This window comes from Argiope bruennichi, chromosome 11 (assembly GCF_947563725.1).
Source record: "Argiope bruennichi chromosome 11, qqArgBrue1.1, whole genome shotgun sequence".
Taxonomy (NCBI): domain Eukaryota; kingdom Metazoa; phylum Arthropoda; class Arachnida; order Araneae; family Araneidae; genus Argiope; species Argiope bruennichi.
Window position 1 is genome coordinate 40,427,112 of NC_079161.1, and position 20,514 is coordinate 40,447,625.

General features: G+C 25.7%; 1 protein-coding gene across 2 annotated transcripts; it reads left to right on the forward strand.

Moving 5' to 3' along the window:
* Positions 1–6,163: 6,163 nt before the first annotated feature.
* On the forward strand, positions 6,164–20,039 carry LOC129956972 (uncharacterized). 2 transcript variants are annotated; one of them, XM_056069047.1, is made up of 3 exons: positions 6,164–6,526; positions 12,048–12,683; positions 14,281–20,035. In XM_056069047.1, exons 1-3 carry the CDS (start codon positions 6,397–6,399, stop codon positions 14,874–14,876), a joined length of 1,362 nt encoding a protein of 453 aa, XP_055925022.1. In that variant the 5' UTR covers positions 6,164–6,396; the 3' UTR covers positions 14,877–20,035. The 2 variants fall into 2 exon arrangements, with proteins under 2 accessions (XP_055925022.1, XP_055925023.1); XM_056069048.1 differs by lacking the exon at positions 6,164–6,526 and adding an exon at positions 10,811–10,860 and having other exon boundaries at positions 14,281–20,039.
* Positions 20,040–20,514: the final 475 nt, after the last annotated feature.

The window sequence follows — 20,514 nt, forward strand, 5'->3', positions numbered from 1 at the left end:
TGTCCTTTAAAAAAATTATGACTGGCAAAGCTGATCTCAGGAAAGTAAGCAATATAATTATCTAATTCTGCAAAAAAAAAAAAAAAAAAAAAAAAAAAAAAAAACCTGAAAAATTTACATTTAAAATATTTTTAATATGAAGAAAAATGCCAATTTTTGTTTTGCTCTAGGTTAGAAATTAGATTGTATTGTTAAGACTAAAAATATCAAAACGCATCCAAATGGTTAGTGGCGTTGGCAGAAAATAAGAAAAATGCATAGTAAAATGAATAGAATCATAGAAGTCTTCTAATATAATATTTATTATAGACTATCTATCAAAATTTGAAGCTTATTAATAATTTGCTTAAGAAGCTATTAAGACCCAGTTACGTAAAGTATTTAATTGAAAATTTTAGCGGCCATTAACGTTGGCTAGCCAGTTATTCGGTGACTAGTATTAAATAAAATGTTGCTATAGATATAACTCAGCAATAGAATGGAAATCACAAATAGAAATTAACGCTAAATAGAAAATGATTAAAACGTGTTTTTCACACTGATTAATAAACCAAACATACTCGTAAATTTATATATACTTTAAAACATATGCTTTAATTTTTAATTCATGAATGCACATAAGCTAGCCAACAAATGGACAAAAATTTGTATACTATTTGTAATAAGTAAATAGGTCACCATACTATTTATTTCAGTGACTTAACAAAGATTTATGAAAATTCTTTATTTGGTACAAAAAGAAAATTGAAATGCAAGAACATTGTCAAAAATAAATAATTTTTAGGACTTACATAAAAAATAATTGAAAATTCATAGATCATTATTGTCGTTTATTATTAGGGAGCAATTTTTCTTGTTTTTATTTCTTTTTGCGAACTTTTTATATAAATCTGAAATCCGGCTGATTTCAGATCCAATCGATATAACTGCCCAACAATTTAAGCGTCCTTGCTGAATTAATGATCGTAAGTTTTATAATTAATGATTTAATGATCGTATGTTTTATAATTAATGATTTAATGATCGTAATTAATTTCAAGTTGGAAAACTTTCTTTCTACAGATGCTAAAGAAACTGAAACTGTCAAGAGAATCCGTAAATGAATATATAAATTTGAAATGCGTTTTATCTGTTTATCACAAGCCAGAAATTCAAAATTTTCATGGTTTTATTTTTATTTTTAATTTTATTTTATTTCCAAAGGCATTTTTCAATTTCCTCACAAAGCATTCAACTATCATATTTTCATTCAAAAAAGAAATCGGAATGGGATTTTTCCCCCCTTCTGCAAATTATTTCACGAAAAAAACTATATTATTCCAAATGTTCCCATTAATGACATATGGATAAATGTGTCTTGTTAAAATGGTGATTAATAAATAAAAATGTTGATAGAATATCCATATCTACCATAATGGAAAAAAGTTTTAAAAATTAAACAAAAAAAAAAAAAAAAACTTATTTTTGTGAGCATTTGAGCTCGCAAAAGTTAAAATAAAATTCTTAAAAATAACCTTTCAGGATTACAGGAGAATTCGAATTAAGAACAAATATCTTGTTTTTGAATAAATTCAGAGCAGAATAATAATTTCATAAATTCACATTTCCTAGTTAAAAGGCTTTTATTTAAAAAATCCTTTATTCAAATTTTATAGAAAACATCACTTTTATAATGAACCAGAATCCAATGCATAAAATGCTAATTATTTTTTAAAGAAGAAATGCCTTGAAATTTTTATTTTCTGCTCATGAAAAGTTTCGCCACAGATCCATTAGTAGATAGCATGTTAAGTGGACTAGAAGTTAATAATTTCCGTTGCTAAAGAGTTTTAACTTTCCGAATTCTTCTAAATTGTAAATTCTAAAAAAAGATAGAAACAACGATAGACAAAAAACTGGTAACAATAATTGAAACAGAAAAAAAAAAAGGGAAAAAAAAGCTGATACAAAATTAGTAGTAACATTGAAAACGGCTTTGAGCTTTTTTTTTCAACAGTGAAATATATATTGTTGCAAAATACGTTTAAAATATATTTCAAAAAATTTATTAAATATTGTAAGAAAAATTGTATGATAAACAAATTTGGTATCATTAAAAGGATATATATATATTTTTTAATTTTATAATGCTATAAAAACTATTTTTCTACTGTAAACTTTTAAAAAGTTATCCCGAATAAAACCCAATATTTCGCTTAATTTTTAATTAATTAAAAAAAAAATTTATCACTCTGAAAAGCACATTTTTACCCACCAAACTAAATATTTGCCAAATTTGATTGATACATGTCAAAAAGGCTGGTTTGTAAAGTCAGCACATGTACAAACAGACAGAAGCTTTTTCCTTATGTTTAAATATCAAAATTTAGTCAAAATACCAATACATTTTCTCACTAAACATTCTTGCCACCAGGCTTATGCGTTTTTAGCAAAGACTAATCACTCCCTAGCCCCTTTTTTCAATGAGCTAAGAATGATTTATTGGACGTTTGACTCGTACGGAAATGTCTGGTCCCAATACCCTTCTCGTGCCCCCCCCCTTTTTCCCCTACTAAATAGACAAACTAACTGTAAATTTTATGTTACGAACATACAATACCCTTCGTAAAAAGACTACTAGGATTCTTTTATGTTTGTTAAGGTCCATGGCAAGGCGGAAGAAAAATTAACCCTGTATGCAGGAAATATGAAAGAGACCTTATGAACGTCGCCCAATTGGAAGCAATCGACTAAAGACCGATCCTGCTTAATTCTTGGTCTTATACTCAAGAATGTGTTTGATATTGTCGATATTAAACACCATTTTTATTTACTTTATTGCTGTTGTAATTAAGGAAAAAGAACAATATAAAGATAGATTAAAATGAAACCTAAAATATTATTATACTACGATATTTCGAATTAAAGGTTCGAATCACCTTAATATTTATTTTTTGTATAATTTCTGTGATAAACTTGAAAAGAGAATATAAGTAGTCTATAGAAAATATAAGGATCTTTTTGATCTACCGTCAAAGACATTTATTTCCTTAATCTGTTCTCTCCTAGCAGATAACAAATGGTCAAGATCAATTACATGATGTTATTGATACCGGATAAGATTAATGTATTAATCACTGGAAGGAATAATAGGATTTAACTGAACAAAATTAAAACACAATGCCTGAAAATTTGCCATTGTAGGATGTCCCCTTTCCGAAAACTAAGAGAACTGCTCCACTTCGGGCTCCTTCATGGTTTTTTTCTATCATTTTTCCTGATAGGTTTTCCAATATCCTTCTATTGATAACAATAGTCATAACAATAGTTTTTGATGAATATTTAATTGAATTTTTTATTTCTTAAGATTTGAAGTCTGATTGGAAGAATTTACTTGATAAAATCAAATATCATAAATCCCATTATGGGTTTGAAGGGGTTTATGCATTCCAGCTTATTTTCATCAAATAATCTACAAACAAGTTCATTACATTTTCAGAGAATAAATGTAGATTATTCAAGGAATAGTAGTTGATTAGAAAAGATATGTAGAAATTTATAGAACAATTAAAGGTCCATGCTACACATTCAACATTAATATAACAATATAAGCGCATACCCGGCAGCTGAACATAAATGCTAAATAGAGAATCAGTCAATAAATATTAATTTTGGATTTTAAGAGGAGTCGGTGCATAACTAAGCAGGTATTCCATGTATGACATGGCTAGAGCCGAAGAAGAAATATGAGCTCTAATGTTAGCTAACTATTTAAAAATTAACACCGCGTTCCCCAATGATATAAGTAGACGGTTTTGTTTCACATTGAAAACACATTTACATTATAAGGATGATTATTGCTAGATGTATACTTTGGAAACGAAATCGAAATAATTAGGGATGTACCAGCTGCTTTCGGTGACCAGCTGGTCTGTCCATCATTCATTTAGTATTACTTTAATTATGTCAATTAAAGTATTTGCAATAAATTTAATTTTAGTTAAATTAATGCATGAATTGCAAAAAATAACAAGTTACATATAATTGTAAATTATTATAAAAAATACTGTTTATGAGAATTTTTTTTAATACTTAATTTTAGTTTAATTCTTTTTTAATTCTTAGTTTTTTATGTGAATTACTGTTTTAAGCAAACTATAATATATAAATAATTAACATAACCTTCGAAAAGAATTATCTTGCAGTTGATAGAGGACTTATTTAATGATTGACCTAAGAAGTAAATATATTAAAACTAATAGAAAGTTAATTTTTAAAATTGCTTTTTATTAAATGATAGAAAAAAGCCATAAAAAGCTGGTCAAATAAAAAAATCAACTGTATTTTATTAGGAAAAAAAATGATGATAATCCAGTTATATCTAATTTTTAATTTTATGTTAACCTAAAATAAATGAAATAAAATAAATAAAAAATAAATAATAAAAATGAAAATAATAAAGTAGATTTGAATCTTCATCCAAAATATTATAGAAAGCCAAGATTGTAGATTTTAGCTGTTTAGTTTTATATTATCTTTAAAAAATTAAAATGACAATAATATGCGCATAAAATTGTATTGAATATCACTGCAATGTGCTCATATAGAAGTATAGTTTACTAAACCAATGAAAAATATTTTTGAAAAATACGTTTAAAAGTATTTTGAAAAATACTAAGATCAAAGAAGAAAAATATTGAATGGAATTAAAAAAAAAAAAAAAAAGATAACTGAAAAATTAATTTTTTTAAAATTTAAAATGTTTTTGGTCAATGATATATTTCGAAGTTATAAAGAAAATGCTGGAATTTTGTTAATTTTTTATTAAAATTTTAATTTAATTTTTGAAATAAGATTTCTTAATATTACTATTTAAGAAATAGCTAATTGCCAGCCAAATTTGGAAGCTCTAAGTCCAACAACCTGCCTCGAAAGATGCAATTTATTGATAGCATGCCAGCCTATAAATTTTATTATATTAAAAGTATGAATAATTTTATCTCATATTTTTTAACAAAGAAAAATCATTCAGCTTTGATTGAAAAATGAAAATGATTTGTCTTTCATTTACAATATTGCTGAAAATCAAAATTTAAAAATTTGTTAAAATAAAGAATATTATAAGATTTTATAATTAAAAAGATATATGTCTAAATATACTTTTATTTTAAAGATGAATTAAAATCTTTTTTTAATTTGGAAACATTTTCGAAAGTTATTGCAGAAAAACTTCAAATTTTTTCGCTGTTTTTAAATAATAAAAATTAAAAAATTGCTCTACCAAACATTACACTTTCCTACAAATTTATTCTTCTCTGCATACACACGCGCACGTTCTCCTTTATTAAAAAAAAAATTTGTATTTAGTAAAAAATTTATATATATATTATATGGAGAGTCCTTGCAGCCAAATGTTATTTCGAATCGCAATAACATAAAAGCATTTATTTATTCAAATTTCGCATGAAAATATTTCTATTATTATCGACTGTTGGAGACGTTTTCTTTCAAATGAAAAATAATTATACAATAATAAAATAAATAATAAATAGATACATTTATATTTTCAATAAGTTATTTAATAAATAATAATTTTTAACAAATGACTTAAAAAATTCTTAATAAATAAATACATTTTAATAATAATAAAGAATTTATTTACATCAAAATCAATTTAAAATAAAAAAATTATCAGATGAATTTCTGAAAGAGTGTAAAAGAAACGAGTGAAGTGTCAGAAAGAGTAAAAGAAACGAATCAGTTTGACGATTCCAAGTTTTGGCGGAATAAAATAAAAAACAAAATCGCGTAATAGGAAATGAAAAAGATTGGTATAATTCGCCACAAATGTGCTTATTTGCCAAATCTTATAACCCCTGTTATAGCTAATCCTGCAATTGGGATAGTTCTTGTTAGCGCCTATAGATGGCCGTAGACTGCTGGCGCCGTCTACAGGCACTAATTGGAACCTAGCTTGATCCTCCAATACGTCCTCCGGTTAACTCTACCCTTATTTGCAGACAAAATGAAACTCTAAATGTTGCCAGACTGCATGTTAAAAATTGAGATCCCAATATTATTTCAGAAGTGATTACGAACTATCCAATATTGGTCGTATGAGCCATCTGGAATTGAAAAGAAGCCCATCAAGACCACCACAATTCTCTCGCCTACTTTATGAAATGCTTCATTCATTTTAAATGGCATTTTCTGTATTTTAAATATTTCCGATAGTATTTCTTTCCAATATTTTTTTTGAGTAGAAAAGTAATTACCAACTATTCTAAGCTATGATTATGGCAACACTGTGATTGATGCAGGCTGTAGACATTTCAACTCTTTTCGGATACTCTGGCTTCGCTACTTTTAGCAAAATAAAAAAGAAAAGGAAAATTGTTTCCTTTTTTTAATAAAGCTATGGCGGGTGTTGCAGAGGGGGTAACTATTAAAAAAGAAATTGTAGATCCGACAGATTCTCCAGAACAGAATGATGCTTCAGAATCTGGACAGGGGCAGTCTGATAATCAAAATACCAAACTTACGAAAGGTAAATTTATCTTATTATTTTTTTCAATTCAAAGTGATATCTACTCATGCGTTTATTTTGAAATTAAATTACTTTTTCTAAATGTCATTGCAGTGATTATTATGTGGTCATTTGAGTTAGTTTTGAAGATTACGATGCCTTGTTATTTCAGTTATTTTAAAATCTTAACACTTCTGTCAACATACGTTGTATGAAAAATATATAATCGATTTTTGCATCTAAATTAATTATATCACTTATAAACTGCGACCAAAACAAAATTGAGTTTAACTTTGTTGGACAAATGAACTATGTAAGCTAAAATGTTACAGGAGAAATTAGCAAAGCTGACGCCTCTATTATTAATAAACTGTTCTCTCATTCCATGCTAAACGTTATATGAAAATAAAGCGGTGTCCAAAAGTTCGAATTGTAATATACATTTGCTTCCGTTTCTGTCTCTTCGATATCTATATAGAATATTGGAAAAAGATTTTTTATTTAAATGTGTTATCTTGTTTATTGCTGAATCTTAAGTCAGAAACAAACTGTGTAAATGTTTTTTTTTAATGCACAAAAAGGAGAATCTACATCCTTTATATTTTCCAGTTAATTTTTAGTGCAAATTCGCTAGTAATATCAGAAAAGTAATTTTTATTCTTCAACATTTGTAATTTCTGTTTTTAAAAATAATTTATGCGATTAAGAGAATTCTTGTGTGAAAAAGATCCATGTTATTTTAATTGATAATAAAATTTCATTGAGTTTAAACTTTTGATAATATTTCAATTTCATTGCAGGAATTTGTCATAAATTTTGCATTTAAAATTATTTTAAAACTACCTTGTTTTTCTGTCAGTATGGTGTTTGGTTATGGGTGTCAGTGTGTAATCAGTTTGGTGTTTGATTTGCAAAAAGTAATTTTTGTCATAAAAGAATAAGGTTTTTATGTTTTACTGCATCGAATCATTTTATCATAATATACTATAGAATGCACAATGCTGTTATATAACAATACTTTTTTTAATTTGTATAACCACTGAATTGCACTTTTGATTTGTAATTTTTTTATTGCGAAATTGTATTCATTTGCTACTTAACCCATTTCATAAATATGTTTTGCAATGAAATAAAAAAGTCCTTGTTTGGATTTTCTTTCTTTATTTATCAATGAACATTACTCTGTCAATCTTAATTGATAAGCATTTTCATTTTGAAATCCATTTTGAAGAGTCAGAAATTTAAATATTTTTCGTTAATCTAATTTTTTTTTTTTAATAAATGCCTATACTGAAAGAAAGGTTTTACTTTAACACATGACTATTATCTATATAGTACAAATTAGTTGAAAATTTTCTTATTATTAGAATTTCTTCTGTAAAATATCTTTCTTTTTTATATGTTTATTGATATTTTTTAAAGTGAACTTTCATTTATTTGATTATTTTAGATTTTTTGATACTTGCATCTTATAGGGGTACCCAGATTTTGTCACCAAGCAATCAAAATATGTTGCCAAAATGTTTGTATTTTGTATAATGGAACTTGGTGTAATCTGACAATCGTCAAGTAAGTTTGGGGCCCACTATGAGATGCAAATTCTAATTTTTACTATTTGATATAATCAGGTTTCTCACTGTTTTTTGTTATTTTTGATTTTAAGTAAGATATGTTTCATATACATTTTTCTCATGATTGATTTTTTATATGTACATTGAAGCATTCCCCAAAATTAATACATAATTTATATAATTATTATATTAAAAATGATTATATACATCCAGGTTTTCTCTATTTAAATTAATTTTTGTAAGTAAGCTTCAGATAAATAATCCCATTAGAGTATTTTGAAAGAAAGAAATTATTATAAATAGTTAACTCTTGTAAATTCGCTCTGTGTTTCACTGTTGGGCAAGCATTGCCATTTAACTATAATCATGATAACTAAAGGATTTGGTATTTTGGAAATATATTTTTAATTTTCATTTTGTGATTAAGAAAGTATATCTTGTATTTATCAATATCACTCTTGAAACTTGGTTCTAAGTCATTAATATTTATGTAATAGTATTTGAAGAATATACATATTTTGATTTAGTTTTGATAATATTCATTTAAACTCTTTTAAAGAATATTTCTTTCCATTGGAAAGTTAATCATAATGTCCGTGTATAGAATATGCTATTAGATGTAAAAATGAATTCATCTATTTCATAATTTTAACACTAATAATATATTAATTTTTACTGATCAAAAAAATTTTCATTGAACACTTTCAATTACATATTTGTACTAAAATTTTTTCTTCCTTTATATATTTACACAAACTTATATAAAAATTGAATATCGGAAATAATGTAACATAGTATAAATTAAATGCTGTCAGTTTTTCTTCGCAATTAATAATAATGATTTATGCAACATTCTTTTGCATTTATCGTACCAGTAAACTTTTTTTAAATATTGTTTAGTTCTGAATGGAAATCAAGAAATTTGAATATCCACAAATGATATTTTCTGTTTATTTCATATTTTATATATTTTTTTTCTGCCTTCTTTGCATATATTTTCCCATAATTTTACTTTTAATGATTGTAGGGCAGGGAGGATTATATTATTCATCATTAAGAAGAATAGATAGTTATTATTCCAGGAAAATTTGTTTTGTTCCTCTGGTGCAATTTACTGAATTTGTGAAATTTAAAAAAATTAAGTCACAATTACTAAAAAAATTTGTGAATTGTAAAACTAAAATTCTTATATCCAATATTCTGAACTGCTGTCTTTTTCAAATTTTTTTAATTCGTTACGTAAATATTTTTATCTAATTTAAAATAAAAACAATCAAAATACCTTCATTCATTAATTTTTAATGTTTTGAATTGCCGGGGGAAATTAATTCTTTGCTGATTTAGCAAGGGGCCAGATTAAGAAATCAAATATTATGTAAATTTATTTTTATACAATTTAAATCCTATTGGTGTAGTTTACTAGATGCTTTCTTATTTCATTGTTTCTTGTTGCATTTTTTAGTGTGTATTCGTTTTCGGATATTTATTTTGATTTTAATCATCTGTATTTTACTAGATGTAACATTTGGCACAATTTGGTCAATTTTAATACTTGTGCCATAAAAAATATCCATTTTTCATTCACTAGATAAATGCAAATAAAAAAAAAATGCAGTCAATATTTTTTTGAACTTTGTTGTTATTGCTCTATATTATAATAGTTTGGTTTTAATTTTGCTGGTATCCATCATGCCATAGACAATGCTGTGTGGGTTCTGCCATTAACCATAATTCAAATATTAAGTTTCTATTGTATCACAAATATAATTTTCTTCGCAAATTCTTTGAACAAAATAAAAAGATGTTTTAGTGTATTCTTTATGAAAACAGCTTTATCTCTGTATATAAATTAATTCTTAATCTATAAATTTTTTAAATTGCTTTGTAATTAAAATCAATTATTAGTTTTAAAATTAATTTCACTTATCAGTGTTATTTATAAATTGAAAGCATTCAAAATTATGATTGACATATTTTTAAATAAAACATTGAATAGCTTAAAAATCTTATAATTCCCCCAGAAATAATTGACCAAACTCTGCTATTAAAACTACTTAGTTCAAACATAATATGTGTTTTGACATGTTACATTTGATGGATCTGTGTAAAATTATAAGCTAATCAAGTTCAAATTTTTTATCTAAATTTATGTGAGCAAAAGTTTATAGTTTTTAATAGATTGTAGGGTGGGGTTTTTTTCTCCCCATTTTAGTTATTTATGTACTTATGTCCTCAATAAAAATTCCTTTAATAGAAATATTTGAAGTTAGGTTAATAAAGATAGGCACTTAAATTTTGCGTTTTTGAGATATGATACTAGCATGCCTTCTCCCGAAGCACTTGTCTGAACATGTGCTTTTTTTCAGAAAGTGGCATTAGCTTCTCGTGTCTAAAAAGGTAAGATAATCTTTCTCTTCAACTACAGTCTACTTTTTCTGTCTTCAATTATTTTCTTGAAAATGTATCAGCTTAATCAAACTAAAGAATAGATATTTGATATTCTGAAATTTTATAATAGATTAATTATTTCTTAAATTAAAATGTATAGCACACAAATATAATTTTGTATGTTGATTGTAAAAGTTATATTTTATTAATTATGTAAAGCTTGCCATGTTAACTAAATTTTAAAAAGAAAATGTCTTATTTTTCCTGAATTAACACTTTTCTATTTGTGTAATTCATTTAATTAATAATGCTGACTTAAATCTTTTTTTTTTTTTTTTTTTTAAAGGGTAGGAAAGATCTGAAATATATCTGTTTTATCGCACTTAGAATTATCAGGTATTCCCTTTAAGAGTAAATTATATAAAAAATAAATTTATAGATAATTAACTGTAAGAGTAATGAGAAAAAAAAATTTACTTTTCATTATCATAAATGTTATTTGCAAACTTATTTACTTGTATTATATTGCAAATTTTAGTAATCTAGCTCTAAAAAATTCATTAGAAAATTTTATAAAACAATATATAATCCTGAATGTATGAACCAATTTAGTATCAGTTATTACTTATAAATAAAATTTAGCTTGAAATTCCATAGATATATTCTACTCACAAAGAGGTTAAAAAACCAACATGTATACTGAATAATGTTTTTAAGGGAAGGAATGAGTGTTATTCTGTTTGCAGAATTTGAACAAATCTATTTTTGTATCTCTCTGAAATGGGATAAAATTCTATTAAATATTCTAATATTCAATAATTATTTAAAATGATAATAAAACTTTCATTTTCTTATATTTACCTATTGCAGCTATTTTTATGAATGCATAATATCATTGAAACTGCCTTAAATGTAGGTTTTTTTTCATTTGAACTTGAGACTTCATGTTTTAAATTTTCTTAATACTTTTTTTTTTTCTTTTCCTACATAGTGTATTAATTTTTTTCATATGTTAATATCACTTAACTTAATTTTAATTGCCTGCTAATTTGTACTAAGAAATATCTGGGTTTATATTTTGTCTTTTTTCAAACAACTTGATTAATTATTTTATTTAAAAAATAAAATAAAAATTCTGACTTAAAAAAAATTTAATTGCCAAATGTGAATTGCACACCTTTCTTTTAAGTTTTTAATTCTTTTTTCCCAACTCAAATTCCTGTATACAATTAATTTATCAAAATTATCTGCTTATTAAAAGCTGCTTATTATCTGCTTTTTATTAAAATAATTGTTTCTAAAATTATTAATTTTCTGATAATACTTATTTATCCATTTATTACAATCGTTAATCACTTTTAAAATAAAACTTTATTGCCATTATTAATTTTAAAATTGTAATTTTCTATCATTATACTCATTTTTAAATGCATTAATTGGAAATTATTGAATAAATTGAATTTATGTCCCCATATGTTTCTAATTAATCAAATTCCCATGTATTTTCTTATTCCATACATTATTTTTATTACTTATAAGTCATGTTTCTATATGATTCTTAAAAGTGTTTTTTCTTTTTGTAGTTTGGACTGATGTTGAAACTAGATCCTTGATTGAGTTAGCGAAGGCTTATATTCCCAAATTTAAGGATAGTAATTACTCTAAGAAACAGCTTCTAGAAGACATTTCAGCCGAGTTGAAAGTAATGGGTTATGATACTACCCCTGAAAATGTTCGAAATAAGATGAAGTATTTACGCACAAGATATAAAAATGTTCTTGATTACAATGCAAAGCATGTTGAAAAAAGGACCATGCCATTTGCAGATGAACTTGTTGAACTGTATAGTTTGGATTATTTTGAGAATGGCGAATATTGTGATCGTAATGGGAATGGCTCAAATGATATATCATACCGTGCCAGTGGCAGTAAAAGAAGATCATCAACAATACCTGCTTCTCATGTAGATTTAAGAAGTGTTGTTACTTCTAAAAAGAAGACTACAAATCAGATCATTCACAAAGGTACAAAATTTGCTATCAAGAAAAAAGCAAATACAAAAGGTCGTGCCCAGCCTTTATATCAATGTGGGCTTTGTATGGAAAAGTTTAAGACATCTCATAACATGCATGATCATGTTTGTAAGGCAGCAGCAAAAGCTAATAATGAAACATCTAAAAGAAAAGCTAGTACTACACCTTCAAACTCATCAAATGTTTGTAAGTATAATATATTTTACATCATTTTTTAATTGATGTTTTTTCCATTTCCAATATTAAATTAAATTAATTATTAATATTAAATGAAAATTAATTAAAATATTAAATATTTTTTTTAAGCTTGATATTTTAAACTTTCCAGAATTTCATGAAAAGGAATTCTAGTTGTCTGTGTACAAGCATAACAATTCAAAACATATAAATAGAATACAATATGTAATTTTTTAATGAAAGTTAAAGTATAACACTTTGATTGAAATCTGTTAATTTCTCTTAACATAAATTGGATTTTGTTTTTCTCTTTTTTGAGATTAAGCAAGCATCAATTCATGACATCATTGAAGCCAAGACATGCCATGCCTATTTGAGCATAGTTAATGTCATTATTAGCAAGTAAACACATTCAGAACATTTTGAATGTTTTTATTTGCAGCATACTTTTGAATTATTTTATTTACAATATATTACATTTTCATCCCATGGAAATATAAAATATAATATCTGTTTTGATATTAAAGGTAACCAAAACTTTTGGCATTAGAAAGTATACACATGCTATTAATTTTCTTCTAAATATCCAGAGTTGCCATAAAATTTTTCTTATCATTTAATCAGGGTTTTTTTTTTTTGCATGCTTTGTGAATTACCCTGCTAGTGCAAATAACCAGATATTGAACAGAAGATCGTACATTTTTTTTAAAAACTAAATAGTTGTTAGTGATTGGACATAATTTTCTCATATTAAAGTTGATTTTGGCCAACAATTTATTGTTTGGCAATGCATTGAATCTTGGAGGAGTCATATTAATGTAATATGAAAATAAAATATATTTACCTTAATATGAAAAGTCTTATCTACTATAATCCAAAATATTTGGTTGATTGGTTATCAACAGATTGTTGCAAGAAGTTATTTATCCAATTTATCTAAATTTACTTTTAACTTCAGTATTTATGCTTTCCCATTAATTAAGTCCTTTTGCTTGAGCAAAATGTTATTTTGCACTGCTTAACCAAAATAACTTTTTATTTACTTTAAGAAACTTATTGAAAGAATTTTTCTGTTCAACATTTTTTTTTTTTTTTTTTACTTATTACTCAGCAAATTATTTAGAATTTCAGATTTTAAATAAGGAAGGTTAATACATTTCCTGTAACCCATGAATGGTTATTAATAATTATCAAATTTATTATCATAAACTATCTGCCTTGTAATTTCTTCAAATTATATTCTTGAAGTGCTGTTCCTAAAAGAAGAAATTCTTTTTTTAGATTGTTTTCCTATAAATAAATAGCATTGTAAATTTTGAAATAAAAACTCACATTTATCTATTGGGTCAGCATTTATTGATTAGTAAATATATTAATATTTATTACATCCTAGTTCAGAAAATAATTCTTTGACCCAACATTCACTATTTTGGTTTCATGCAAAAAAAAAAAAAAAAAAAAAGTTAAAGTAATCAGTCATCAAAGTTATTTTGAAGCGTAGTTAAAAAAATGGTTTATTTTGATTTTTACATTAATAACTTTATCTTATCTTATATTTGTTTTGTTATTACTGAATTAACTTGTAATATTTTGTTTTCATTTGTAGTTCATTGGAACAGTCTCATCACTATGCAATTTTTAGAACTACTAAAGGATTTTCAAGAAAGCCACAAAAATTCAAATTTTCGCAAAGGAAATATCTGGAGCAACCTGTCCACTATGATGAAAAGACGTGGTTATAGCATTCTTCCAAAAGAACTTGAAAAAAAGTGGATCACTCTTTCTTCTGCTTTTGAAAAGACTATGAAATACAACAAAACTCACAAAGATAAAAAGAAATGTGCCTTCTTCAAGCGCCTAACAGATTTATACAAGCATCCTGCATCATTTTCATGTTTTAAATCTAGTGTACCAGTAAAAATGACTGTAGAAGTATCACCATTTTCATTTGCTTCTCGTGAGCCTACCAATGCCACATCTAGGCCATCGACTACAAATTCTGCTGCTCAGCGAAAAAACAGTGAAGATCAGAAGCCAAACCATAACAGTATTCCAGAGCTTATGAGGTGGTTAGAAAATACTTGGTCTGAATATAAGTTGTTAGAAAAAAAGAAAGAGTTACTCCAAGCTCAACGACATAATGAGCTCATGGAAATGCTCTCTTTTTTGGTAGATAACAGTTCAAATAATAGTATGCGCTAAATCAAGGTTCACTGGGTTTTTATGACATGTGGCATTATATATCTGTCCACTTATTTATATCAGTTGTATTATTTCTGTACATGGTGTATCAGTGAAATTATGTGCTTTTCTTAAAACTGTAATCTTGTGCTGTATTTTTTAAAACTTTCATTTAATAATTTTTCTTGAGTAACATAAGTATAATTTTTGATCTAATAGATTCAAATGTGAATTTTTTTAGAAAGTCTAGAATTATGTTCAAGTTTTACTGATTGCTGCATTTGATTATGTTTTGTTACAATTGTAAAAATATTTAAATAAATACTATAACGGATCTATTTGTATAGCAAGTAAAAATTTAAAGTAGTTAAATTGTGGGATAAAAACTTTTATGTTCTAAATAATTGAATACTTTGAGAGATTTGCTGTATTTCATTTAAGCCATTAAAGATAATGGAGTTTTATACAATCTTTTGGAAGTATTTGGACTCATTGGTTTGCTATCTCCGGTTTCTAGTTCAAATTGCATGATTAGTAAATTTTTTAATCTAATTTGTGTTTTTTTTTGGGGGGGGAGGGTTTAATTTCTGTCTTAATATTAGTTTTTATGTATATAATTATGACAGTATTATTGACATTAAAACAATGATTTTTTTAAAAAATCAACTTTAAATAAATAATTGGTGCCATTGAATTTTTTTTGTCAGCTTGCTCCTCTGCTAGTTCTGTCTAAGTATGATGTACTATGCATCTTGTTTATATGTGCATATGGGAGAAATAATAAAAAAATGAAAGTAACAAAATAGAATTTAAGCTTATTTGTTATTCTGTGCCCTTGGAAATTACACTTATCCTTTCCTTTAGAGTTGAAAGTTATTTTACCAATTAGTATTTCCTGTAAAAACTTTGAATGTTAGTGAAATTGCTGAGTACATTCTACAATTAGAATATAATAATTTTTTTTGGAAATTGGATTATTAAATTCAGTATTAATGGATAATAAATCTTGTAATATTGAAGCTCCAAAGTTGTTTTTTCCCCCTATTTCACTCTCTATATAAAAGGCTAATTATATGGCACAGAGATCACTCTTATTATTTATTTATTGTCAAATATCCTATCAGTCAGAGAAAAAAATATTTAAATGTCAAGATGATAGAAATAAATTTCAAACAATTTTATTGAACCCAAAAATAGGCTTTACCATTGCCAGATGGATAATCCCTATAACTTGCCTGTAAAAACCTGTTTCATATTTTTCAAAACTATTATCACTCAAAAAGGATTTTTGCATTAAAATTTGAAATTTACCTTTTTAATGATATCAATTTCCTTTCCCTACATTTTTTTTTTTTTTTTTCATTTTTAACACTTTTTAAAAATTTACTTTAGTTTCAGTCTGAAACAATATTATAGTGAAATTCAACCTTATCAAAATACTCAGCCAAATCTTTCCAGTGTTAAAAGTAAGTTTAAAAAATTATCTTCGAGCATTATCTCCCAATTATTATTTTTGTTTTTTTAAGTAGCATATACATTTTTTAAATTTGTACCCCAATTATTTGTAGAAAATGAATTCAACTAAATGCATCTGTCAGTCATAAAACAACAAGTTAAAATGTTTTCAAGAATGACTATATTAATAATTCCATTGTCTTGAAAATCATTAATTTGGGTGAACAGCTGACCATCAAAGGTGGCTATTTTGTAATAAATCCATTCTCTTTATTGGCTAATTTAATATTGTTATTGAAAAAAGAATGTTTTTATAGCATTTGTTATCATTTATAAAAAATGTAATGTCTTAATTTATCTTCTTTATGTACAATATTTTCCAAATGTTTTCTCAGCATTGTGCCATTCTTCCTTTTTAAGATCTGATTTTTTACATTTGTTCAAGATATTAGAATGGTTTCTATAGTTTGTGTGAATTCTTTGTCTTCTGGGAGTAATTTTTTACTTTGTTAAAATATTCATGTGTGTTACTGTGTGTATATATATATACATGTAAGTGAAAACAAGATTTATTACAACTTGTGAAAGAATTTCAATAACTGCTTTGAAATATATAAAACCATTGTGCAAATTTGTTTGTAGCAAACATAATTTGTAAAATCAAATGCATGGTGTATTTCAGTCGGTTGAGGAGCCTTAACTTGTTAAAATTATAACATTAAAAATTAAAATGCATTTAATAATAGATTGTAGTATAGCTATTTTTCTGACAGAAAAACAAAGTTTTAAAATTTTCTGATATTTAGATAATTTTTCCCCTAGTTTATCTGCCAGTGATATGCAAATATAAAACAGGTTTTATTTAATTGAAGAATAATTAATTTTTATTTTCTTACTGTTTAAAGTTTTTTTTTATTGTGATCCCTTCCCCCCCACTCCCTCTCATTTTTATACAAAGAATAAATATGCTGTCAAAAGAGTTTTAATGAGTGCATATTATTCCATTCAATTTATTTAAAAAATCAGTACAAAATTTATTTGTTAGAAAATCTAGTTTATCACCTAAATAGGTTTCTTTTTTAGTACAGTGGAATCTTGCTAATAATCATAATTTCCCCTAATTTAACACATGATGACAATTTTTTTTCCATCGAAAAACTTGTAAAATAGGATAATGTGTTCCATTTCAGGGGAAAAAAAAGTTTATAATAATACTATTTTATTATTTATAGTTCTTTTTTATGTTTTCTTTAAACATTTTGGCCTATGCTTCAAAATTAGCAAAAATAAGATTAGCAAATACAGTATTATCATTAAATTCAGCATCTTCTTTATTATACTGGAAGTTTGTTGCTTTGCCAGGGCTGTTATACTTTCTTTTCGTGATAGTCTCCTGCATAACATCTAGCTGTGACACTGATGTAGCTGTATAGGCCTTTTGGTAGTCGGATTCTGGCTATACCATTCTACTAGCTCATCAATATCATTGCTAGCCAGGAACACAATTTGGTTGATTATAGACTCCATAAACGCTTGCTCAAACCTCCCCAACAACTCTAGCTAAATCTTCTTCCATGTAGACATGAGGGTTCTTTTGATGATCTCCATCCATGCCTTGTTGATCATTTGGTGGTTGACAACTCTATCCAACCATTCTTCCATACTAAAATATAGATTCTCTAAGTTACCCCCTTCCATTCCTTGTTGACCGTCTTTCAAGTAAAAAATTATATGAACTATAAATCTCCTTAATCTTATTCTTGTTTTGGGGAATCGAGTTGATCATTGTTGTAGGTCAACAATGATTGACCTCAATGGGGATTTTTTTTTATCGCTGCTTTTTTATGGTGTTTCCTTTGTCAAAAAATGCTGAGCCATGCTTGTGTTATACACTAACAACATTAAACAATAAAATACTAGCTGAATGAGTACTTTTAGTGCAATGTATTAATATCTCACTGGCCAGAATCTTACTTTTTTTGTTTGTTTAAGTCACAGTGATAAAATTTTCAGTGTTTCATACATTATTGAATTACATCTCCCCGCAAATTTCAATTTAGGACCATGATGCTTATTAAAATATTTCACATTTTTCAGTTATTATAAATTTTACTGCCATCTGCTAATTTGAAAGGCTAACATCAACGAACAAGCATAAACAATAGATTGATAACTGATATACAAATAGTATCCTGCTTGTAATGTCATGATGTCTCTTTTTCACTTGGAAGGGTCTCATAAAGCAAGATTTGACTGTATAGTCAGTATATATTTGACTGTATAAATAAGGCTAATAAATTCTCATTTTATTACTAGCAGTTTACTGAATATCTTGAATTTGAAACAATCTGCAATGAATTTTTTTGCTGAGAATTATATGTGCTTTATGTTTTGCCATCATTGCCTTATTTAAAATTTTACTAAGATATTGAAATTGTTGAATAAACTAATCAAAGTTAATTATTAAAATTTTATTAAACTTAATCAAATATTAATTAATTTGATCTTTTAGAAATTAAAAGCATAATGTTTAATGATTATTGTTTCTAATGTTTCAGAAAGGTTTTTTCCCCCCTTTGCAAATTATGGTAGTTCATGTATTTTTATTCTCTTATTTAACAACTTTTATCTTAGTTAATTGAGCATGTTTGCTTCCTTCTTTCTAAATGATTAACATTTATTAATTAAAAAACATTTCAAGTTTTCAATTTGCGAGTTTTATTTCAATCTGTTGTGTAAATATTTCAGCTTTAATTTGTTGCTAAGGGTACAAATCGTTGCTGGCAATCAATCCTTTGTTTAATGTTCTTTTGAATATGTGAAAGTGTTGAACATGTTGTGTGCATGCATGTGCATCTGCTTCATAAGTAGTTATGCTTTCTTCAAAGCTTTTTCTTCTTTTTTTCCAAAAAAAGAAATAAGGAGAGGAGAAAATATATATCGCTACTTTTTGTCATTTTGTGTATTATAAATTTTGCACATAGTACTAATTTGTATAATAGCAATAATGGGTAAAGTTTATTTCCTATATTTGTTATTTCAAATTTCTTATCTTTATTGACAGAATGAGACTTTCTTAATGTCTGCCATTTTGAATATTGTTTAGTACTACTGAGAAAGTTTAGTGTTAAAGTATTTCTTTATTTATTCATTCATTGTTGACTTTTAAAAAAAGGTATTAATTCATTTTCGTATATTTCATTTTTCTTTGTACATTTGCTTTCCATTTTTCATGTTTTCTTTTGAAGTTGTTAAGCATGAAGTGGTGCATTTTTTCCTTTTTGTTTTCTTATTGTTTCAAACTTAAAATTTTAAGTTTCTTATGAGGTGCCAACACTTATACAACTTTTATAAAGCAATACATTCTCCATTGTAAAGAATGGATAACTTTTTTTACCCTATTATAATGGAGGAAATCTTGTGTTACTTATCGTTAGCAATTATTTATATATTTTTTTTATGCTTGACTTGTCATGTTTATTAAGTATGGTAAATTCTTTTCAGTTTTATTAATTAATTTGTCTTTGGAATTTCAATTGCAATGAAATTAATGTAGGACAGATATTTAAAAATATTGACTAAATTAAAATGATTTCTTAAAATTCGATTCTTATGCCTTTTTTATATTGTTTTGTTTTATTGACTTTAATAAAATCATTTTATTTGTGTTAATGACTCTGGGCGTTTATAAATTTGCAAGCAAAAAATTATAGAATCTTTTTTTTTTTTTTATCAAAACCCATAATAATATTTGTTGGGTTTTCATTCAATATAGTACAAACGGTTTTTGAAACATCTTTTTTCAGCTTTATTAGATTAAAAATTCTTTCATCTTTTTTTTTTTTTTATCTTAATTGTTTCTGCTCAGTCACTATTTGAGTTTATTTTCTGTGATAAATTAAATATTTGTGTTCATTTTTATTTGTGCACACATTATTATTTACTTATTTAAATAATTGTCTTTTTACTTTTTCTCCACATAATAGCACATCTTCATGAAATATTTGTATGTGCCTTTTAGAGCATTTTCACATTTTCATAGTGTATTGTGTGTTTTTAGGTGTTTAAAATAAAGTCGTATTTTTCAACTTTTGTCCTTTACTTTATCATATTTTTCTACAGTTTCATCGAATCATACTTTTATGACTTTTCTGAATTATTAATTATATATTGTTATAGCTTGGAAATATTATATTTTGGAATA

What these genes read in the sequence shown, in the direction of transcription:
- LOC129956972 (XM_056069047.1), top strand. Translation starts at nt 6,397, where the DNA reads ATGGCGGGTGTTGCAGAGGGGGTAACTATTAAAAAAGAAATTGTAGAT. An exon ending in AAATACCAAACTTACGAAAG is followed by an intron (nt 6,527 to 12,047) that starts GTAAATTTATCT and finishes TTCTTTTTGTAG; the next exon opens with TTTGGACTGATGTTGAAACT. An exon ending in TTCAAACTCATCAAATGTTT is followed by an intron (nt 12,684 to 14,280) that starts GTAAGTATAATA and finishes TTTCATTTGTAG; the next exon opens with TTCATTGGAACAGTCTCATC.